This window comes from Bufo gargarizans, chromosome 9 (assembly GCF_014858855.1).
Source record: "Bufo gargarizans isolate SCDJY-AF-19 chromosome 9, ASM1485885v1, whole genome shotgun sequence".
NCBI classification, from domain to species: domain Eukaryota; kingdom Metazoa; phylum Chordata; class Amphibia; order Anura; family Bufonidae; genus Bufo; species Bufo gargarizans.
In genome coordinates this window covers 147,489,525-147,514,503 of record NC_058088.1, presented here as the reverse complement: position 1 = coordinate 147,514,503, position 24,979 = coordinate 147,489,525, and the positions used below count along the sequence as shown (strand labels likewise).

Below are 24,979 nucleotides of genomic sequence, written 5' to 3'. Positions count from 1 at the left end.
CAAGAACAGCTGCAAATAAAAATAAATAAATCTGTGCAGCTATTCCAGATGTTCTTCTTCTTTCTTCTTTTCAGCAGGAAAGTGGTTAAAATTGCAGTGGTGTGGACTACAAGTCCCAACAAGCCACAAGCAGCACCAAACCTCTCTGCATGCAGTCACTAGTTCGAATGGCTGCATGCAGGGAAATTCAGCTTCTTCCTGTGCAGCTATAGCACTGCCATAGCAGCGCTGGCATGGGACCCAAAACACTGGTGTCCCCTGCCTGACCTAGGAGGAGACAGGTGCTGACTTGTTCAGCACCGGTCACCTCCACATGCCCCCCCATCCCCCCTACAGCTCCGTATCGCAGCCGGAATCCGGCCACTAGCAGTGATTGGGGCTACAGGGGTGCGGAAATACCTCCCCCAGCCCTTAGCTAACACGGCTGCCTGCTCGGCAGAGCAGCCATTACACCCCGGTTTCCGAGCGATTATGCCCGGGGGTCGGGTGTTCGTCGTGCTGTAATAGTACAGCGCTAGGCGACAAGTCATGTCCCGCTGCGCAGTACTAATATGGCGCTGGGCAGGAAGGGGTTAATCCTTTGTCTGATTTACCCTAATAGAGCTGTATTAGGTTGAATAGGACCTCACACTCTCTCCTTGCTGCCCTGTTCATAGTACACACAGCAGCAGGGAGCTTACCATGGCAGCCAGGGCTTCAGTAGTGTCCTGGCTGCCACGGTACCTGATCGGAGCCCTGTGACTTCACTGCTGGGACTGCGATCAGAACTACCACTGCCACCAATAAGGAGGAGGGGAGGGGACCCTGTGGCCACTGCTTATAATAGTTATAATACTGGGGGGGTTGGGGGCGCGCTACCAATGATTAATGTGATAATTATATTCATTGGTGACGCAGTGGCCACAGTTCCTCCCCTCCTCCGCAGTGCTATTGTTACCTCTCCGATTTACACACCACCAGACCTACAGCCGCAGATTTCTCCTTCCCCCATTGTGCTACATCAGGAGTAAGCCCCTCCCAGGCCAGTCACGTGGCCTCTCCACTCTCTCTCCTACCATTTCCTGTGTCCGGAGGATGTTCTTCCCCCGCAGCAGAGGCAGACCAAATAGACCTCAGGCCTGTAGCTTAGGTCAGGGATGGGCAAACTGCGGCTCTCCAGCTGTTGTAAAACTACAAATCCCATCATGCTCTGCTGTAGGCAGACTGGGCATCCTGGGAGTTGTAGTTTTGCAACAGCTGGAGAGCCGCAGTTTTCCCATCCCTGGATTAGGTGATCGGCGGCGGGGCAAGGAATTATTGGCTCCCATGCTCCGCCGTAATATTCAGCTACATTGCGGCAGCCCTGACTCAAATGGCAACAAGGCTAAATAGTTTTGTCGCCATCTGAAAATTTTAAGGTGCATTGCCATCTGGAGCGCTGAAATTTTTGATGGAACAGGTTCAGGGGAATGATGATGAAGTGTGGGAGTGTGGGCTGTGATGGCTAACCCCCGGCACACCAGCTGTGGTAAAACTACAACTCCCAAGATGCATACTTGCTTGGCTGTTCTCAGAACTCCACAGAAATGAATGGAGCATGCTGGGAGTCGTAGTTTCACCACAGCTGGAGTGCTGGAGGTTAGCCATCACTGGATTAGGGGATGTGAGAGGCCAACCCAAAAAGATGTGTTTTTAGGGAGCACCTAAAACTGTGGATATTGTGAACTGCTTGGGGTAGGGCAATCCAGAGAACTGGTGCAGCTTGGGAAAAGAGAGACTGGAGTGAGAGGTTTGGATTACGGTGAATGTTAGTTGTAGGTCATTGGCTGAACAGAGAGCACAGGTAGGGTGGTAGACAGAGATGAGGGAGGAGACGTAGGGGTGCAGCACTGTGGAGGGCTTTGTGGGTGAGAATGAGCAGTTTAAATTGAATCCTGTATTGTATGTGCAACCAGTGCAATGATCGCTACAGGGCGGAGGTTTTCGTAGCACCATACATGTATGGCGCATTGCGCAAGCATTATTTCACTGTTACGTATGTGTATGGCACATGTCCTCAAGAGGTTAAGGACCAGGCCAATTTTGGACTTTATGGAGTATTCCAGGATTTTTTTGTATTGGTTACAAGTAGCGGGGATCCAATACCAGGCACCCTGCTAATCAGCTATTTGAGTGTAGCTCAGTTGCTCTGTCCATTGTGTAGTGGAAGGAGCAGGTCCAATAGCGCCATCAATGCTTTTTGCTGTACACCCCTCCTGGTGTCTTCTGTCCGTGTGCTTTGTTTTGTGATATTTTTTTAATCATCTGACTTCTTTTCATAAGGGTTGTCAAGCCTAAAGTTGCTACCATGGAAGAGATGGCAGCATTTCACACTGACGCTTACTTACAGCACCTCCGAAAGGTGAGCGAAGAAGGGGACAATGATGACCCTGAAACTACGGAGTATGGACTAGGTGAGTAGGAAGCTTGTCTCAATATTGTTTACAGGGGCGACACATACGAATGCTGTGTACATATTAATATTAGGGAGTTTGTACACTTGTAAGGGCCAGTTCAATGACTGATTTAGAAAAATACACGTAAAAAGCATGGAAACCACGTCTTTTTTCAGAGCGAAAACAATGCATTTCTGATGCATTTTTTTTTTTTTAACCTGTAGGTTCAATAAATGCAAAGCTGAATTTTCAGCTTGAAGTTTTTTAAGCATATCTGCCTGGAAAATGCACAAAAATGCATGGGCTTACATGGAGCTGTTTTTTTTTCTGCTTCCCATTCATTTCGATTCTTCCCCAAGATAGAGCAGCTGCTTCTTTTTTTGACGTGTAAAAATAAAGTGCTGCTTCCCATCGAAATTAATGGGTTGCTGTTTTGAGGCATTTTTTGGAGCTGATTTTGAGGCAGAAACATTCCAACATAAAAAAACAATTGGCCCTACCAGTGTGGTATATGAGCACTGTTCCCTCTACCTTGCTTTCTAACTGTTATCCAGCTACCTACCTCTCTTTCCTGAGCCTCCATGCTACCACCCCCCCATCTACCCCATAGAGTGCCTGCTCAGTGAGCAGTGAACTCTTTTCCAAACTGTCAACGCTTCTCAGTGTTGAAACTCGCCTGGTTAGATACACAATGTATGATTCCAAATGGGCAATTTACTCACATTTTGACCGAAGATATGCCCCCTCAAACGGCTGTTCCAGGACTGCATACATTACACAAGATGTGCACTGGACTGCGCTGTCAATAATGGAGCCCATACTAAATGGGCATTACGCAACAAAAGAGAAAAAATACAATACAGTGCAGTGATAAGAAACAGACTTACTGTACTTCCTCCTAAATTCCCTGAATCTGACGTCACGTTATCTAAAGTCACACATTTAATACAAACTTGCGTTGTTTGTCTGCATTAGGGATGAGCGAATCGACTTCATATGAGACTTTGCGTAATTTCACAAATTGATTTATACTGTAAAAAAACATTTCCCGAACTCTGGTTCGGTTCCTAAGTGGTTTACAGTATAAATGAATTTCTTAAGCTATTACTCAGTCTCGCGAGACTTCACGAAGTAATAACTTCGGCTCATCGGAGCCAATACATTCTAATACTGTACGGAGTGCTCGCTCTGTACAGTATTGAAACAAAGTTTTATGCGATTTGCTCATCCCTAGTCTGCATGCATTAGTGCAGCTCCCAAACGGCTTCAAACCAGGCTGCTTTTTTCCTCTGGATTCAAAGGACTGAGCTGCCCTCAAGACTGGCTATTTAAATGGAACCTGTCACCGGGATTTTGTGTATAGAGCTGAGGACATGGGTTGCTAGATGGCCGCTAGCACATCCGCAATACCCAGTCCCTGTATTTAAGCTCTGTAGACTTAAATATAAAAAAGTTAAGGCTGTCAGAATATGGCAATGCAAATAAACATATTAGGTAACCCCACATCCGAAAATGTTTGAACTATTAAAATATTTTTTTAAATTACTGTATGGTGAACACTGTAACGGAAAAAATTAAAACCACGCGGTTCACTTTTTTTTTGTCATCTTGTCCCCCCCCCCCGTCCCCCCCAAAAAAAAAATGTGATCAAATAGATGTACATGCTACAAAAATTGTACCAATAAAAAAATACAGTTTGTTACGCAAAAATAAACCCTCATACAGCTCTGTAGACTTAAATATAAAAAAGTTAAGGCTGTCAGAATATGGCAATGCAAATAAAATTGAGATTTTTTTTTTTCCAAAGGCTTTTTTTTTTTTTTAAGTAGTAAAAAAAACCTAAAAACTATACAAGTTTGGTATCGCTGCATTCATATTCGCAGAATAAGGATGTCAGGTAATTTTTAGCACATAGTGAACGCTGTGATGTCAAAACCCCAAAAACCTTGGCGGAATTCTTTTTCTTTTTTCTTCCAATTTTGCCACAAACAATTTTTTGGGTAAATTAAATAGTAGCAATAAAAATGCATCTTGTCCTGCAAAAAAAAAAAAGGCCTCGTATAGCTATGTGAACAGAAAAATAAAAAAAGGTATGGTTAATGGAACGTGAGGAGGAAAGATCCAAAATGCAAAAATGAAAATGGACCTTGACCTTAAGGGGTTAAAGTTTTACTAACCATTAAAGGTGTAGTGGGAGGGCTGTTTACATAAACTTGAAGCTACCATGTTATCATTTTTTTATGTAATGTTTCAGGCTACGATTGTCCCATCACTGACGGTATCTACGACTATGCTGCTGCCATAGGAGGAGCAACACTCACTGCTGCTGAACACTTAATGGAAGACAAAGCCCACATTGCCATTAACTGGCCAGGTGGTTGGCATCATGCTAAGAAGTAGGCATTGTGGGAGCCCTTGGTAAATTCAATTTGAATAAGTCAAATGTGTTTTGTCACATCATTAAAGTTTTCACATCGGGAACATTGATGTCATATTTTCTCTATTTGGGGTAAGGGGGCAGTTTTTTGCTTTTTCTAATTATACTGTGGTAACCAAACAAGATTTCATATGTGTGTTTTTCTTACTTCTTAGAGATGAAGCCTCTGGATTTTGTTACCTTAATGATGCTGTTTTAGGCATTTTGAAACTGCGGCAAAAATATGACCGAGTACTCTATATTGATCTTGATTTACATCATGGAGATGGTAAGAAGTATTACAGTTCTTTCAGTGGTTCTAAACCAGGGGTGCACAACCTGCGGCCCGGGGGCCACATGCGGCCCTTGCTACCATTCTGTGCAGCCCCCAACCATCTAGTAACAAACATGTATGTCTGTGTATTGTGGCTGCTCACATGTATTTTTCATGTATTCTCCCATTAGATGGGAGTCCTGGAAGTGTAACTACACATTAATGGCATATACTGAATGTTCGATATGCCATAAATACAGTATTTCAGTTGTTTATACCCCTTTAAATTTTATTTTCAGCCCATGACGTTGGTTCAGTCTGACAATGTGGCCCCCACCCAGAAAACGTTGTGCGCCCCTGTTCTAAACTAATAATTTTGTATTTTCACATTCATATAGCATTAAAGGGGTTTTCCAACAGTTTTTATTTACTGATGATCTATCCTCTGGATAGGTCATCAGTATCTGATCAGTGGGGGTCCGACACCCAGGACCCCCCTGCTGATTAGCTGTTTGAGAAGGCAGCGGCGCTCTCAGTAGTGCTGTGGCTTTCTCTGGGCTATGTGACGTCCCGTTCATTGGTCACATGGCCTAGACACAGCTCAGCCCCAAGTGAATGGAGCTGAGCTGCTGTACCAAGCACAGCAACTGTTCAATGTAGGGCACTGTGCCTAGTAAGAGGAGAGAAGGGTGCGGTGCTAGTGCCGGGTGTCGGACCCCCACCGATCAGATGCACATGACCTATCCAGGGTATAGGTCATCAGTAAAAAAACTAAATTGGCGGAAAACCCCTTAAAGACCTTGGATGAGAATGCTCATCCTAAATTGGCAGTACTTGGCACTCCAGGATGAGCATTCTCGTCCTGCGGACCTTAACTTGCCCCTGCCCTGTCTTCATTAGCAGCAGGGGCACAGCTGTTACTGACATTCGGACCCCTGCTGGTGGTTTAACCCCTCATGTGCTGTGGTCAGAGCTGACCATACGGAAGGTTTGCGCTCCCTCTCCTTATCCATCAGATTCTTGCTCTGTGATGACGGGCACCCGATGGTTGCCTTGGCAGCCCCAAGCCCGCAGCTACGGACCCAGCACAGATATATTGTACTGCATTGAAACAAGGGTGAAACCCTGAAATGTTGAAGTCCCATAGTGGTACAAAAATTAAACAAAGTGAAATGAGTGTTCTTTAACAATAAAAAAAATTAAGTTTCAAGTAAAAAAAATTCCCCTTTCCCATAAAAAAAGACATAAAATTAAAAAAAATATAGGAAAAAAACAGACATTATGCATCGCCACGTCTGTAACAACGGGCTATAAAAATAAAATAAAAAATAGCACATGATCCACCCCGTCAGGTGAACACAGTAAGAAAAAGAAAAATTAAAAACTGTGCTACCTTCTAGTCGCCTTACATCACAAGATATGTAATACTAAGCGATCAGAAAAGTCGTATGTACTCCAAAATAGTACCAATCGGTCACCTCATCCTGCAAAAAATGAGCCCCTACATAAGAAAATAGATGGAAAAATATTAAAAATTACTTTTAGAAAATGGAGACAAAAATCATGATTTTAGTTTTTTCTAAAATGCTTTTATTGTGTAAAACCAAAATATATTTTAAAAAAAAACTGACATTTGAAGAGATTCTGAGGTACCCCTACAGTGAAAACTCCTCAAAATTGACATTATGGAAACCACAGCCCTCAAACAATTTATCAAGGGGGTATAGTGAGTGGTTTGACACAACAGGGTTTTCATGGAATAAAAAAAAAACACTTGGCTGTGAAAAAAAAATATTACATTTTCTTTACAACAAAAGCCCCAGATTTTTCATTTTCACAAGGGGTAACATGCACCCCACATTTGTTACACATTTTTTCTTGAATATGGCAACACCCCATATGTGGTCATAAACTGCTGTTTGGGGACATCCCAGGGCTCAGAATGAAAGGAGTGGCATCTGGATTTTCTAACCTGGAATTTGCTGAAATAGTTTTTTGACAGCTATAACTTAATTTTGTTGTTGACTGAGCTGTGTGAGGGCTAATTTTTTGTGGGACAGTTTGGGGTACATTTGGATTAAAAAAAAAAAAAAAATTATCCCATTTTTTTGGGAAGTAAGGTGGGCAAAAATTGCCATTGTCAGTATTTTTTATGGGGTTCACCATGTGATATATATTATTTAATAACTTAATTCTGCAGATTGATAAGATTGACAACACCAAAAGTATATATATTTTTTTATGTTAAACTTTTATGTTACTTTTATATAAAAAAAAAAAATTTGATAAAAAAAATTGTTATACTTTGCATCGCCATGTATTCCGTAACATTTTTATTTTTCTGCCCACATAGGTCTCTGAGGACTTGCCTTTTGCAGGACAGACTGTAGATTTTATTGGTACCATTTTGGTGTAAATGATCGATATGATTTTTGGGAGATGAGGAAAAAAAATTGCCGTTCTGGCACAGTCTTTTTTTCATGGTGTTATACCATGTGATATTTTAGAGCAGGTCCTTAATGACGCGGCGTTAACAAATATTTATATTTTAATATTTTTTTTCACTATTGCACAATAAAAGTATTTTTGGAAAAAATTATTATGTTTTTGTGTCTCCATTTTCTGAGATGTATTATATTTTTTTTTTTTCTGGAAATGATCTTTGTGAGGGCTCTTTTTGTGTAGGATGGGTTGACTTTTTCATTGTCTTCATTTTGGGGTACATAGTAGTTTTCGATGGTTAGCTTTTACGCTTTTTGTGAGGCAAGGTGACCAAAAAATTGATTTTTTAGCACCTTTTTATATATATATATTTTTTTTTTTTACAGCGTTCATCTTACTGTGTAGATTATGTAAACTTTTTATAGAGCTGATTTTTTTTTTGTGCCCCCCATAAGATCATACAAGACCTTTGGGGGACATTTAACACTACATATTTTTTTATTTATTGATTATTTCTTCTGAAGCTGATCACAGTAGCCCCTGTATACTGTAGAGCTGAATGAGGTCTAATGAAGGTCCTGCAGACTTCTGTGCCCTGGCGGTCACATGACCGCTGGGGCCGAGACAAGAAGTGGCTTAGCGCTTGTTCATTGCTGTGTATACAGTGATCTGGAAGGCAGGAACACTGAGGAACCATCCCTGCCTTGTCTATAGGGAGTTCTGCTGTCACTGACAGTGGCCCCCCGCTCAGCAGATACATGATTAGCGCGCAGCTGCGATCTCTGAACGGATGTTCTAAAACGTCCAGGATGTTCATAGTCTATGAGTGGTCGGGAACTGGTTAAATAATGATCATACATTTATTATACCCATATCCTATGATATACCGGTACATAACCAAATATAAACCATGTTGTATACATATCATATATTTTAGCATCAGCAAGTGATGACATATGGCATATTTTTTGGGCCACCACAAGCCTTTTTCCTATTATGTCCTCTTGTTTGTGCAGGAGACATGACAGAGTGATTGTGTTTGGCTGTTGCGATATCCCATTATATTCGCATGACAGAGAAGACCAAATACAGTTCTGGAGGACACGCATCCAGCCTAGTTTGTGTACTGGACAGGTCCTCCAGAGCAAGAGATGCTCAGACATTCTCCTCCGTAGGGGTAGATCCTTAACCCAGAAAATATAAAATTGCAATTATTGATACTTTTCTTTAGATTTTTCATCCATTCCTCATTTTGACTTAATTACTTGTGGGTTGAGCGGGGAGCCAGTTGTCGGTGCCCACCGGACTTCCCATAGAGAAGGCAAAGACTGTTTATTCACCTCCCTAACTTTCTAATCACTGCATACGTGGCAAGTAGTCATGATACTCCTGCCATGGTGATCGCCTGTAACTGCAGGAGTTGCTGGGTCTTCAAGTGGTTTTCCAGTCCTATGGTCTGGAAATAGTTAAAAAATAAATCAAAATTAGCTGATACACACTGATCGCCCACTGCTGCTACTTCAACGGTGCCCATATTCCTGCTGTGCTCTACTTCCAGCTGACATCTTGAAACAGCAGGAAATGGGCGGTGATTGGCTGAGTGTCATTTCCTGCGGTGCTGAGAGGGGAGCAGTGAGGTGAAGCCCACGGAGACTGCACTGGCCAAGTTACAGGGGAAATCGGCAATCAAAAATAGAATAATCTAATGCCCTCCTTTAGAGGGAAGTTTCCAGTTCTGAAACACCCCCCTTCCTAATTATAGTAAGCAGTGTATAGTGTAAGTTTTGCCGAGTCTAGATATGTAATTTTTATCTTCTGTATTCTGACACTGTGCTCCAACAAACCAGAATTAAATGCATTGTGAGAGGACTATTGTACTCGCATAATGGAGAGTAGTCCTCTCAATGTGTTTTACTGCTGGTTTGTGGGCGCACAGCGTCAGAATGCAAGTGGGTTTGAGGATAAAAAGGACATAACCGGACTCGGCGTCACTTCCAATATACACCTCTTACTTCGGTTTGGGGTCTGACAGATCCCTTTTAGTGCCCCTCTGCTCTCCCCACCATTTCTCGTAACAGAGGGTGTATTATTAGTATTGATGTTAAAGAGCTGATGATATTCTGTTTTGTTTCAGGAGTAGAAGATGCATTTAGTTTTACGTCTAAGGTTATGACTGTATCTTTGCACAAATTTTCTCCTGGCTTTTTTCCAGGTATGTAGTTTAAAAATGAAATCCCAATTTTATCTATTGTCTTCTTATCTTCCTTACTGTCAATGCAATTTCCCACTGCGCATGTGCTTGCACGTACACTTGTGTATTTATACTTTTATTAATTTTATATGTATTTACTTGTATTCTGTGACTCATTGCTACTCTAATCTGACTCGTTTTTTCTTTTACTAAGATGGCTGACTGTTTTGGAGATATTCATTTAGATGTATTTTTGGCTGAAGGTTTTGTAATAGTTTTTTTAAAGGGTTAGTTTGGCTTCTCTGAGACATTGGTGAGATATTGCTAGGATCCCAGAGGTAGGACCCACACCGGTCTCCAAAATTGGACCCCCGAAGTGAACATTAATTTCTATGGGAGGTTTGAAAATAGACAAGCACTGGCTGTTTCCAATAGATTCCAATAGAAATGGCCAACTGCAGTCGCTCTGCTTTTTCAGAACTCTTATAGAAAGTAATAGAGTGCACTCTCCTTAACTTTCTGGGGCCCGTTTTGGAGATAGGTGTGGGTCCTCAGGTGGGACCTACACCTATCTGACTTTGATGGCATATCGCTAGGGTAAACCAGGTGCCATGACCCCTTTTTTTCTTTTTTTTTTTTATCCTGCTCAATATATATTACTTTTCCCAAATATCACAGTTTATAAAAAAACTGCCTTTTTTCAAATTAGCCGACCGTTACACCCTGTGGAAAATTTGTTTTGATTGGTGGTTACAACCTGTATTGGAGCCTTATAATGTAGGGCATAGGAACCCTCATTGGTATGAACAAAGGGCAGGGTTAGTGTCACATGATCTGCTGATGTCGGGACACATCTCACTGCCCTAAGGCATGAAGGGACAGTAGTCACGTGACAAACCAGGAAGTAGGATTCAAGCATGGCAGATAAGAGAAAACTGCAATTAAGGTAAATAAAAAAGAAAAAAAACGGAGGAAGGGAGCTAGAGCACTTGATGAACTTAAACTTTAGAGTGAAAAGTAGTTTAAATATTTGCTTAAAGGGGTTGTCCGTGTTCACATGTTCAGTTCAGAGCTGACATACCCATAATTTCACCCAGGCAGCCCCACCCCGTCATGAGCAGTTCGTGCTCCAATGTTCTCTCTTGCCCTGCGCAAGATCGCACAGGGCAAGGGCTCTTTTATTTAGTATAAGACACTGCCAGGTGTAGGCTTCCGCCTGTCACCGGCTCTGATTGGCCCGCTTTAGTGCTGCCCTAGCCATTTTACAGGTGACGTCCCCGGGCTCACTGCTGGATGGAAATCTCAGCCTGGTAGCTCGAAGGAGATCCTGATTAGTCACCGGAGCTCCACAAAACGCCCTGCTGAATCTCGCACGGCAAAAAAGAGCATCAGAGCATGAACTGCTCCAATGCTCTTGTCAAGGGGGTTGCCGGGGGAAAAATTCTGGGTATGTCCAGGTTCATCTCTGAACCGGACAACCCCTTTAATTTGTCCTCAGCAGCCTCTCTGTTTCACTGTACATAGCAACTTCAGATTGCCATTCAGTGATAACTGTCAGACTTTGAACAATCTGCTTAGCTCATTTATTGCCAAGTCACAGTACAACGTGATTTGGTCATAACTTAGGTTAGAGGATCGTCCACAGCCAGTTATGTTTACCTGTGTGCAGACAGGTCCACCCCAGTGTCCTGACTGGAAATGGAAGAATATATCGTTTTGTTGTTAAACTGAAAGCTGCCCAGGGGTAGGGTTGTAAAGTGTGCCTACTAGTCCATTATTTCTCTCTGAAAAATCTATAACTCAGTTTATTGTTTTCTAGGGACAGGTGATGTAAATGACATTGGCCTAGGGAAGGGACGCTACTACAGTGTAAATGTTCCCTTACAGGATGGAATCACAGATGACAAATATTACCAGATCTGTGAAGGGTAAGAAATCTCACTTGACTGGGATTGCTTTGTGATTAAGTTTTGCATAACACAGAACATTTTCTATATTACACACAGGAGGGGGCACACAGTATGCAGGATGTGCTCCTCCTCTCCTGTACTTATGTATTGACCATACGTTACAAACTAGTAATTCAAGTGTACAGAAACTTTAACATTTTATTAAATCCTAAAGTACATGTGATAAAACATGTTTGTAATATACTTTAACTACTGTATAAGACGCACATGTTTTGACAACAGAAAAAAAAAAACCTCTACTATATGCACACTCAGGTCTGCCACGTGCACGCAACGAACACAGCGCTGCCACGTGCACGCAACGAACACAGCGCTGCCACGTGCACGCAACGAACACAGCGCTGCCACGTGCACGCAACGAACACAGCGCTGCCACGTGCACGCAACGAACACAGCGCTGCCACGTGCACGCAACCATGCAGACACAGCTCTGAAACACACGTGAGACAACACATAGACATAGGGTACATCTTTAATAAAAAAACTAATTTTCTGGCACCTTGTCAGACACACACCTCTATCATTGATCACCCTGACTGCGGATTTTAAAAAGATATATTTTTTTGCTAAAAATTGCATCTTATAATCCAAAAAATCAGTCTCTTTATTTTTTTTAACCTATGGTAGCAAAATAGGCACCTCACGTTTCCTATTGCACTTTAGGCTTCTTTCACACGAGCGTGATGAATTGGCTCCGGATGCGTTCAGGGTGCATTCAGTGAAACTCAAACCATTTTTCAAGCAAGTTCAGTCAGTTTTGTCTTCGATTGCGTTCCGTTTTTTTGGGTGCAATGTGTTTTGATGCGCGTCATAAAAAACTGAAGGTTTACAAACAACATCTCTTAGCAACCATCAGTGAAAAACGCTTTGCATCTGGACTTGCTTGCGTTTTTCACTGAAGCCTTATTCACTTCTATGGGGCCAGGGCTGAGTGAAAAAGGCAGAATATAGAACATGCTGCGTTTTTCACGCAACACAGAACTGATGCGTGAAAAATATTTCAGGTTAGGATTCAGTGAGGGTGCTATGCGTTCACATCACGCATTGCACCTGCGTGGAAAACTCGCTCATGTGAAAGGGGCCTGTGTTGCGTGAAAAACGCTGCATGTTCTATATATTTAGCATTTTTCACGCAGCCCTGGCCCCATAGAAGTGAATAAGGCTTCAGTGAAAAATGCATTGCATCCGCATGCAAGTGCGGATGCAATGCGTTTTTCACTGATGGTTGCTAGGAGATGTTTTTTATCACGCACGTGAAAAAAGTATCAAAGCGCATTGCTCTCACGTGGAACTAAACGCAATCGCAGACAAAACTGAACTTGCTTGCAAAATGGTTCAGGTTTAACTGAATGCACCCTGAACGCATCCGGACCTAATCTGTCACGCTCGTGTGAGAGGCCTAGAGAACATCAGATGCCTATTTCGCTAGGGGGGGGGGGGGGGAATGTATTTTACAAATATCCTTTTTAACACTTGTACTTTAGGTTTTAATAAGGTACACTTTAAATATTGGCTGACTAGACACTGTCACTAAACTATTGCATTGTGCTATATTATACACTGAAGTGGTATACTGTGCACAATAGTTGTTTTCGGTTTGCATCAACATCCTTTAACCCGTAGAGGACCTCCGCCGTACAGCGCTGGTGGACGTGACTTAAGGACCAGCGCCAATATTTAAAAAAAAAAAAAAAAGGGGTTTTCATAATAAAAAATTAAGTTTCAAGTAAACAAAGCCCCTTTCCCAAAATAACACATAAAATTGTAAGAAAAAGAAACACAGACATATTGGCTATTGCCACGTCCGTAACGACCAGCGCTATAAAAATATCACATGATCCACCCCCTCACCTGAACGCTGTAGAAAAAATAAAATAAAACTGTGCTAAAACAACCATTTATTTTGTCACATTACATCACAAAAAGTACAACACCAAGCGTTCAAAAAGGCTTATGCCACCCAAAATAGTACCAATCAAAATGTCACCTCATCCCGCAAAAAAATGAGCCCCATACATAAAACATTCGGGGAAAAAAAACACTATGGCTCTCAGAATATGGAGACAATAAAAAAATTTCAAAAATGCTTTAATTGTGTTTAAAAGTGTAAAAAAATGTAAATAAAACATATTAGGTATCACCGTGTCCATAAGACCCAAGTCTGTTAAAATATCACATGACCTAACCTCAGGTGAACAGCGGGGGGGGGGGGGAAAAAAAAAAGCTATAAGCTAGATGGACATTGTTAGAGATGGTGGCACAGAAAGGAGAAGTACATCATGGGTTTGGTTTGGCATCTTTTCTACGCTACTAGGTAGGCGTATATTGATGGTTCATGTTCATTAAAATTTATGCCAGAGTTATTTTGGACGTTCACAAGACCTTCTCACACCTCTTGCCCATTTGGTCTACACCAGTCACAAACCTCATGTTAGGAGTCCTAGTGGAAAGCAGTTGTTGTAGTTGAAGTCTGATCACTTTTCCATTTGAGAAATGTGTATGTGGGGGACTGATTTTTCAGCGTATGGCTATTCTTTCTGGCCCTCCATACACAAGCACAGCTTTCTGAGATATAAGGCCTAACTGTCCATACAACTAGTGGAGAGGCGTGGTTGTTTTTCTGGAAGAAAGCAGTCATGTTTTTCTAAGCCTTTACAGTGTAAGGCTCCATTCAGACGTCTGTATCTGTCATTCATTTTCAATGAGGCCGGAAAAGATGCGGACAGCACACGGTGTGCTGTCCGCATACGCACTTCCGTTCCGCGGCCCCGAACTTCCGTTCCATGGCTTTCGCAAAAAAGAGAACATATATTTATGTCCGCAATAGCAGACAAGAATAGGCATTTTCTATTATAGTGCTGTTCCGTGTGCACATGGCCGGTGTCAGTGTTTTTGCGGATGCACAATTTGCAAAACACTTACGGACGTGTGAATGGACCCTAATTCTGCTGCTTATTCTCATAACAGATTGCCAGGTATAATATGCTGCCGCAGTTAAAGGGGGCGCATTACACATACAGGTCTTAAAGGGGTTTTTCACCCCCAACCCCAATTTTAATTAGGCCCTGGACAGTGTTATGCATAAAAAAATCCACTCTGTTTCCTGCTGCTGCATTCCAGTGCCGAGGCCTTGGTGCCCACTTCTAGTCTCTAGTGTGCAAACATGTGCAGTGGTGCAGCCATTCTCTGGCCTCATAGGTGACATGTCTGCAAGCGCCACATGACTTTACATGTCGGGGATTAGAGCCTCACTGCTGGAGTTTAGGGAGTAGATGAGTGTATTATTTACTTTATGTGCAGTACTGCCTGGGGCCTAATTAAAATTGGGGTTGGGTCTGGAAAACCCCTTCAATGAATCATTGTATTTTATCAAGTCCAGTTTATTTTACTGATGAGAGCATTGACTTACTATCATAGAACTTGTTTATCACTAATAACTGCTGTCTCTTTAAAGGGGTTGTGCAGTGTCATGATAGGATAGGTCATCGATATCAGATCGGTTTGGGTCAGACTACCGGCAGCCACTCTGGTCAGCTGCTTGAAATATCGATTGAAGCTAGAATGGCAGAAGAAGCTGGAATTACAGAGGGCCACCACTACAAAGTAGGCGGCGTGCAGATAAACATCACAGGCTCTGATCAGCGGGGGTTCTGGGAGTCGGACCCCCATCAGTATATCAATGAGTCGTACAACCGTAATAAGCAATCAGTTAGTCAGGTTTCTTGTATGAAATGTCCTTTTGTCTTCCAGTGTTCTGAAGGAAGTATTTACAACATTTAACCCAGAAGCCGTTGTCCTGCAGTTGGGGGCTGATACGATTGCAGGAGACCCTATGTGCTCATTTAACATGACACCTGAGGGCATTGGGAAATGCCTAAAGTACATCTTACAGTGGCAGCTGCCAATTCTGATCCTAGGAGGAGGTAAAGTCTGTATATTCTTATGTTGCTATTGTTGTAAACCTTTTGGGTGTCAAGCCTCATGCACACGTCCGTGAAACACGGTCCGTGTGATACCGGCCTGGATTTCTTCTGAGTGCAAGAGCGCACAGCGTCATTGGTTGCTATGACACCATGCGCTTCCTGCTGCCGCCACAGTACAGTGATACACTAGTATGATATATGCCAGTGTATTACTGTACTGCAGCAGCAGGAAGCGCACGGCATCATAGCAACCAATGACGCCGTGCGCTCTTGCACTCAGAAGAAATCCAGGCCGGTATCACATGGACCGTGTTTCACGGACGTGTGCATGAGGCTTAAGGCTTGTTTCACATTTGCGTTTCTCGATCAGCAGCCTTCCAGATCTGGAATTGCCGGACGCGATCAGAATGCTGTCCAGTCCCGTTAACTAGAAGTCGGAAACAAGCCTTAGGCTATTTTCACACTCGCGGCAGCAGGGTCCGGCCGGCTGTTCTGGTGGGGAACAGCCTGCCGGATCCATGCTAACGCTAGCCCACCGTGCCACCAGAAGTCTGCTCCGGCCCCATTCACTGCTGGACCCTGCTGCCGCAAGTGTGAAAGTAGCCTAAGGGCTCTTTCACACTTGCGTTGTCCGGATCCATCGTGTACTCCATTTGCCGGAATTACACGCCGGATCCGGAAAAACGCAAGTGAACTGAAAGCATTTAAAGACGGATCAGTCTTCAAAATGCGTTCAGTGTTACTATGGCAGCCAGGACGCTATTAAAGTCCTGGTTGCCATAGTAGTAGTGGGGAGCGGTATACTCACAGTCCGTGCGGCTCCTGGGGCGCTCCAGAGTGACGTCATAGCGCCCCATGCGCATGGATGACGTGATCCATGCAATCACGTCATCCATGCGCGTGGGGCTCCCTGACGTCACTCTGAAGCGCCCCGGGAGCCGCACGAACGGTAAGTATACTGCTCCCCACTACACTTTACCATGGCAATCAGGACTTTAGCGTCTTGGCAGCCATGGTAACCATTCAGAAAAAGCTAAACGTCTGATCCGGTAATGCGCCGAAACGACGTCTAGCTTAAGGCCGGATCCGGATTAATGCCTTTCAATGGGCATTAATTCCGGATCCGGCCTTGCGGCAAGTGTTCAGGATTTTTGGCTGGAGCAAAAAGCGCAGGTATTTTCTTCGGCCAAAAAACGTTCCGGTCCTGAACTGAAGACATCCTGATGCTGATTTCTCTCCATTCAGGATTTTTCCGGCATAGAGCCCCGACGACGGAACTCTATGCCGGAAAAGAACAACGCAAGTGTGAAAGAGCCCTTAGCCATTTGTAATAAAACATTTGTTTTGTAGTTTACAAGTTTCTAGCAGCAATATACAGGATCACATACGTAATAGAGCATGCATAATCAAAACAAAATACATACCTACCATAATATACTAAATAATTACCCCCCAAACCCCCCACCATTTAACACCTGATCCTACAATCCAATACCAAGCCTAAAAATTGTATACGTAAACAGCAATAACCAGATATTCTTTATCACTAATCCCATTAAAAGGAACCTGTCTCCAGGATTTTGGGTATAGAGCTGAGGACATGGTCTGCTAGATGGCCGCTAGCACATCCGCAATACCCAGTCCCCATAGCTCTGTGTGCTTTTATTGTGTAAAAAAAAAACGATTTGATACATATGCAAATTAACATTAAAGAGTCATATCTTACTTGTGTGACCAGAGAAGAGTCATATTTTCAAGCTCTGACTCATCTCAGGTTAAATTGCATATGTATCAAATCGTGTTTTTTTTTTACACAATAAAAGCACACAGAGCTATGGGGACTGGGTATTGCGGATGTGCTAGCGGCCATCTAGCAACCCATGTCCTCAGCTCTATACCCAAAATCCCGGTGACAGGTTCCCTTTAAAGTGTCAGCGGGCTAGCCGTAATAGCTGAAACAAAAGCCCTAGGGAAAAAACTGTTGAGACGATTATTGTGTAAAATATTGTTAAATCGTGCAAAACTGCACTATTATCGAGCAGTGTAAAACTAATGAACGATAGAGCGACAATCGTTAGATTTCTCGTTGGTTGGATCGTTTGTGTGGGCACAAAACTCATCATTTGACATTGATTTAATACATGTAAACCGGAATTTCCATGATTATAGACCATTAGTTTGTCCACAACACAATGCAACAGTCTGCTTTACAAACAGTGCGATATGTGATCGAAATAATCAGTTCGTCTAAAGGGTTATTATTGAACCGTTCACTACACCAAGATACAACTAGTTTGTCGCTCAATCGCACTGATCATCGCCTCGTGTAAAACTACCTTTAAGGGTCCTGTATTTTTGCTGGACAAAGAGATCACGCTCCGGGAGCGAGTTGGATCTCGACTTATATTGCCTGCCCCTTTTGTGAAGGTGATCAGCATACACCATATCCAAACTTGGGAGCTCGACCACCCACAATTTTCTGTTCAGTCTTGACGATCCTACCTATATCTCTTCTATTTTCCATAGTACCGTACCAAACCGTAATACAATAAGATAGGATATTCTCCATCACATTTTTTCAGAAACAGCCTTTGTAGGGCCTTCTTTACCAGATATGATGTATTAACACTCCATGTCAGGTCTTTGTTAGATCTAAAGCCTCAAAATCCTCAAGTCAGTCACTCTTTGTACTTCCTCTCCATTTATATAGAGAGGAGAAGGAGCCTTCCTCCTTAAATCAACTCTCTCAACACCACCTAACTAGATTCTGGACTTCCTCCCTGCAACAACTCTCATCATTCCCTGATATCTATCCTATAACTGTAGTGTTGTCGGCAAATTTCACTATGGTGTTAGATGAGTAAGGCTACTTTCACACTAGCGTTCGATCGGATCCGTTCTGAACGGATCCGATCATATTAATGCAGACGGATCCGTCTGCATTAAATTGGCAAAAAAAGGCTAAGTGTGAAATTAGCCTGAGCGGATCCGTCCAGACTTTTACATTGAAAGTCAATAGGGGACGGATCCGCTTGAAGATTGAGCCATATTGTGGCATCTTCAAACGGATCCGTCCCCATTGACTTACATTGTAAGTCTGGACGGATCCGCACGGCCAGGCGGACACCCGAACGCTGCAAGCAGCGTTCAGGTGTCCGCCTGCTGAGCGGAGGCTGAACGCCGCCAGACTGATGCAGTCTGAGCGGATCTGCATCCATTCAGACTGCATCAGGGCTGGACGGAAGCGTTCGGGTCCGCTCGTGAGCCCCTTCAAACGGAGCTCACGAGCGGACAGCCGAACGCTAGTGTGAAAGTAGCCTAAGTAGATACACGGTCGTGAATGAACAATGTAAAGAGAGCCGGACTGAGGACACATGCTTGTGGAGCACCTGCATTAAAGTAGCCGACTCACCCCCTCCCCTCTTTCCTTTCTTTGGTCTATTTGTGAGGAAATTCAAAATCCCCAAACATAGACTAGCAGAGTTTCCTAGGCTTCTCAATGAACTTCTCGGGTATTATAGCATAGAAAGCAGAACTAAAATCAATAACATCCTTGCATGCGTATTTGGTTTTTCCACATGAGACAGGACAGAATGGAATGCTATTGAAATTGCATCTTCTGTTGATCTATTGCGCTCTTATAGGCAATCTGGTAACTAACCAATTCACCTGGAATACTGGCCTTCGTATGGGACAGGACAAGTCTCAAAGCATTTCATAGGCCACTGGTCTATAATCATTCAAGCACCCAATAATTTAAACCTGCTTTTTGGGCACAGGGATGGTCAAACATTCAGGGACTACCGTATTTCCAACTGAAGTGAAAGATTTAATATACTGGTAAAACTCCCGCTAATTGATCAGGGCAAGATTTTAAAATGCGCTCCTGGACTCTGTCTGGCACTGCTGCCTACATGCTCCATAAGCAGCAGGTGCCATATGTTTAATACACGTTATTCTGTTAGTATTTTTTAATTAATATTTATGGGGTTCACCGTGCTGTATAAATTACATAATTTTATTCGGTGTGTTAGTATGATTATGGCAATACCAAATTTATTTAGGTTTCTTTTTTTATGTTTTCAATTTGCATCATAAATCACTTTTCCATCGCCTCGTGACAGCACCTGTGAGAGATCCTCCCCCTTCCGGACAGGAAACGGGAACTTCTCAGATCTTTAAAAGGATCCTCCTCTCTCCACTCCTCAGTTTCTTCCTGTTTCCTGTCCATAGGACAGGTGTATGGATCTTTCCCGGATCAAAGTTTCTGCAGGCTGCAGGACCTCTAGGGTTAAATTATATACCTAGTGGAGGGTACCTGACGGCGTAAAACTCCACTAGGAGCCACTATGAAGCCAGGGTTGTCTCCTTTCGGTGCCATGGACGTCGGAGCGGCAGGTACTAGCAGTCCCTGTTTCCGGCGCGCTTTGAGCTGGCGCGTAGGATGTGACGCGTGCTTTCCACGCTGGTGCAGTGACGGGGAGGAGCCAGAAACATGGCGGGTGGTGCACGCCCTTCAAAAGGAAACGCCGGCCAGCCATCATGGAAGGGAGCAGCAGCAGTGTGGCAGGTTGCTGTACGGTGGTGACCACTGCCCTTCCAGAGTCCCACTGTAATTCCACTGATGATGTTGCAGGAAGAGGGGGGTGGACCACAGCGCACCGAAGGCAGGAGCAGCACTCTGAATCTGGCATGGTACACCTGCGGGGTAAGAGGGGTTGTACCCCACTATCTCCTGGTTAGGAGATTATTGTTTCTTATCTTATTCACTTTGGGCTATGTGTTAATGCTGGTTAAGGAGCCCCCAAAGAAGGTCACCCACAAGACAAAAGGCAGAGAGCATGGGATTTGCAAAAAGAAGTTAAGCCCATCTTACCCCAAAGCCTGTTGTAAAAAGTTAAGGTTTCTGCACTTAGTTTTGTTTGAGGTTAGATTGGCAGTTCATCCCTGGATAAAGAGGTTTATAAGAGCATCCTCCAGACTGAATCGTCCATTAGGCCCAGATCATTCGCTTGGGATCTTAATGTGGTCCTTTCTAGTAGATTCCATCCCTGTAAGAATGTTATCATACAAGACAGCCTTCCTAGTAGCAATTACTTCAGCTAGACGTGTGGGGGAGATTTCCCCCTTATCTGCCTTTCCTCATTATACCTCTGTGTTGGATGACAGGATCAAATTTAAGCCAGATCCAGATTTTCTACCAAAGGTAGTTTCGGCTTTTCATAGATCATTATACCTTCATTCCATTAGAATCCCAAAAAATGAAGGTAAAGAGGGGTCCCTTCATTTGAAGGTAATTTTATACTTATACAGTGGATATAAAAAGTCTACACACCCCTGTTAAAATGTCAGGTTTCTGTGATGTAAAAAAATTAGACAAAGATGAATCATTTCAGAACTTTTTCCACCTTTTTAATGTGACCTATAAACTGTACAACTCAATTGAAAAACAAACTGAAATCTTTTAGGTAGAGGGAAGAAAAAATATGAAAATAAAATAATATTGTTTCATAAGTGTGCACACCCTTAAACTAATACTTTGTAGAAGCACCTTTTGATTTTATTACAGCACTCAGTCTTTTTTGGTTATGAGTCTATCAGCATGGCACATTTTGACTTGGCAAGATTTGCCCACTCTTCTGTGCAAAAACACTCCAAATCTGTCAGATTGCGAGGGCATCTCCTGTGCACAGCCCTCTTCAGATCACCCCACAGATTTTCAATCGGATTCAGGTGAGGGCTCTGGCTGGGCCATTCCAAAAATGTAATTTACTTCTGGTGAAGCCATTCCTATGTTGATTTGGATGTATGCTTTGGGTCGTTGTCATGCTGAAAGATGAAGTTCCTCATGTTCAGCTTTCTAGCAGAAGCCTGAAGGTTTTGTGCCAATATTGACTGGTATTTGGAACTGTTCATAATTCCCTCTAGCTTAACTAAGGCCCCAGTTCCAGCTGAAGATCAACAGCCCCAAAGCATGATTCTGCCACCACCATGCTTCACTGTGGTGATGTGCAGTGTTTTTGCGCCAAACATATATTTTGAAATTATAGCCAAAAAGTTCAACCTTGGTTTCATCAGACCATAACACCTTTTCCCACATGCTTTTGGGAGACTTCAGATGTGTTTTTGCAAAATGTAGCCTGGCTTGGATGTTTTTCTTCCACTCTACCCCATAGCAATACAGGAGATTGTTGTCACATGTACCACACAGCCAGTACTTGCGAGATATTCCTGCAGCTCCTTTAATGTTGCTGTAGGCCTCTTGGTAGCCTCCCAGACCAGTTTTCTTCTTGTCTTTTCATCAATTTTGGAGGCACGTCCAGTTCTTGGTAATGTCACTGTCGTGCCATATTTTCTCCACTTTATGATAACTGTCTTCACTGTGTTCCATGGTATATCTAATGCCTTGGAAATTCTTTTGTACCCTTCTCCTGACTGATACCTTTTAACAATGAGATCCCTCTGATGCTTTGGAAGCTCTCTGTGGACCATGGCTTTTGCTGTGGGATACGACTAAGAAAATTTCAGGAAAGACCAACTAGAGCAGCTGAACTTTATTTGGGGTTAATCAGAGGCGCTTTAAATGATGGCAGGTGTATGCTGACTCCTATTTAACATGATTTTGAATATGATTGCTTAATTCTGAACACAGCTACATCCCCAGTTATAAGAGGGTGTGCACACTTATGCAACCACTTTTATTTAATTTTTTATTCCCTCCACCTAAAATATTTCATTTTTTTTAAAGAACAGAAACCTGACATTATAACAGGGGTGTGTAGACTTTTTATATCCCCTGTAAATATAAAGCATGTAGATATAGGCGCACATATGTATGTAATAGCGTGAAGGTTTCACTGTATATAGAATTATTTCAGTCCTATGGGTCTTGTCACAAACTGAGGAGTGGAGAGAGGAGGATCCTTTTTAAAGATCTAGGAAGTTCCTGTTTCCTGTCTGAAAGGGGGAGAGTCTCTCACAGGTGCTGTCATGGGCTCATGGAAAATGGATTACCAGTAAGTGTAATCTATGTATTTTTTACATTAAAAATCAGTGTTGTTTTGCATTGCAATATTCTAAGATCCAGGGTAGGGCATAATAGTCTTCCACTTTGTAAGGCCTCCAGCTTCCATAACGGGCATTGGGTCCCTGCATTCTTATCAGGAGGGGCCCAATGATGTAAAGAAGGAGCGCCTCCCTCTGTAAATCCCCAGTTATGTGCCGTGGACACTGTTGACCATGGTATCTAAGGGGTTAAATGGCTAGAGGAAAAACAAAACCAATACGTTTTCTTATTGAGCCACAAAATAAAGTTAGAGGTTGTGCAGCGATTTATATTGATGGCCTACCCTCAGGATAGGTCATAAATATCTGATTGGCAGGGGTCCGACATACTCGCCGATCAGCTGTTTTTAGAGGATGCGGCGCTTCATGCGAGCGACGCTTCCTGTTCATTACAAGTATTGAAAAAATGCCAATCCCCGGTATAACATCGAATCGGGTATCAGAGTATCGAAAAAGTATCGAGACTTCAATACCCAGTGCAACCCTGCTCGAGAAGGGTACAAAATAATTTCTACTGCACTTAACAGAACCGTGGCCCCCATAATTCTTAAATGGAAGAAGTTTGAAGCAACCTCTTCATAGAGCTCTCCACTCCATCAAATTAAATAATCTGGGGGGAAGGACCTTAGTAAGACCAACAACCCAATGGTAAGCTCCAACGATCCCGTTTGTAGAAGGGAGAAACATGACCCTTAGGACTCATGCACACAACGTATGTATTTTGTTGTCCGCAAAAAAGGGATCCACAAAAATACAAATGATGTTTGTGTGCATTCCGTATTTTGCACAACGGAACAGCTAGCCCCTAATAGAACAGTACTAACCTTGTCCATAATGCAGATAATAATAGGACATGTTCTATTTTTTTTTGCAGAACGGAGATACGGAAACGGAATGCATACGGAGTAGTTCCCTTTTTTTTTTTTTTTTTTTTTGCAGAACTTTTGAAATTAATGGTTGCACATACGATCCACAAAAAAAACAGAATGGCCACGGAACGAAAATACAATGTGTATGATCCCTTATGGTAGCACTCCACTAATCTGGGCATTATGGCAGGGTGGCAAGAAAGTAGACTCACCCCAGTAAAAAAAACACATGTAAGCCAACCTGGAGTGTGAAAATAGCACCTAAAGGACTACCAGACTGTGAGAAACAAAATTCTCTGGTCTGATAAAACCAAGATTAAACTTTGTGGCCTCAATTCTCAATGTCATGTCTGGAGGAAACCATGCTCATAAGCTGCCCTATACCATCCCTACAATGGAGCATGGCAGCTGTAGCATTGTACTGTGGGAGTGTTTTTTTCCTACGGCTTGGACAGTGAGACCGGTCACCTGGGTTTGAAGAGACCTAGCGTATCAGAGCTGTAGTTCCTATAGAGGCCTGCAAGTGGCAGGGCTCCATAGGATAAAAACAAATGAAGCGTAGATTGTTTTTATCTAAGCCAGAAGCAGTCTGAAGCCAGAACCAGTCTAAAGATCACATATTCTAGCCTTCTAGCAGGGCTAAAAAAAAAAAAGGTAAAAAAAATAAATAAAAAATTCCTTTCCTCAGAATTACAATAAAAAACAATTTAAAAAAAACATAACTATCATGGGCATCACTGCGCCCCATGATGCTTGAACTATTAAAATATAAAAATATTTAGCCTATACAGCAAATGGAGTAATGGGAAAAAAAATATGGCTCATTCAACAAATTGAATAAAATGTGATCAAAAAGTCACACACACTCCATACAGCTCTGTAGACAAAACTGTAAGAAAGTTATTGTGAGTCAGAATATGAAAAGATCGTACCAACCCACAGAATGAAGGGCACAAGTCAGTTTTAGCGCATAAAGAACACGGTAAAGACCAAACTGTGGTGGAATTGCATATATATTTTTTCAATTCCACAACTTGTCCTACAAAAAAAGAGTTATATAATTATGTGAAAAAAAAAAAAAAGTTATGGCTCCTGGAAGGCCAGGAGGGAAAATGAAACGCAAACATGAAAAATCCTTTGCGACTCTAGGAGTTAATATTTTAGAAAATCTTTATTTGGTTTAATGCTTGAATTCTTTGTCATATGTTTATTAATTAGATCACTTATGTCTTAGCACCTACTAGATTAACTATTATTCTGCATTTTAGGGGGATACCATCTTCCCAATACAGCTCGCTGCTGGACATACTTGACTGCAGTAATCCTAGGCCGTACCTTATCTTCTGAAATCCCAGACCATGAGGTACTGTACACGGTATTTGTAGGCCAACTTTCAAACATTTGGGGTGGGAGAG

General features: G+C 42.7%; 1 protein-coding gene across 3 annotated transcripts in view; it reads left to right on the top strand.

The window, feature by feature from the left end:
* HDAC8 (histone deacetylase 8) overlaps positions 1-24,979 on the top strand; it is a 52,729-nt gene that overhangs the window by 7,379 nt on the left and 20,371 nt on the right. The window contains exons 3-9 of one of the 3 annotated variants that reach the window (XM_044306645.1): positions 2,302-2,432; positions 4,669-4,810; positions 5,007-5,119; positions 9,681-9,758; positions 11,557-11,665; positions 15,458-15,630; positions 24,833-24,927. In XM_044306645.1, the coding sequence (XP_044162580.1) occupies positions 2,302-2,432; positions 4,669-4,810; positions 5,007-5,119; positions 9,681-9,758; positions 11,557-11,665; positions 15,458-15,630; positions 24,833-24,927 (841 nt within the window). Of the gene's footprint in view, positions 1-2,301; positions 2,433-4,668; positions 4,924-5,006; positions 5,120-9,680; positions 9,759-11,556; positions 11,666-15,457; positions 15,631-24,832; positions 24,928-24,979 lie in introns of those variants that run through there. The other 2 variants (XR_006391264.1, XM_044306646.1) reach the window with 2 other exon arrangements.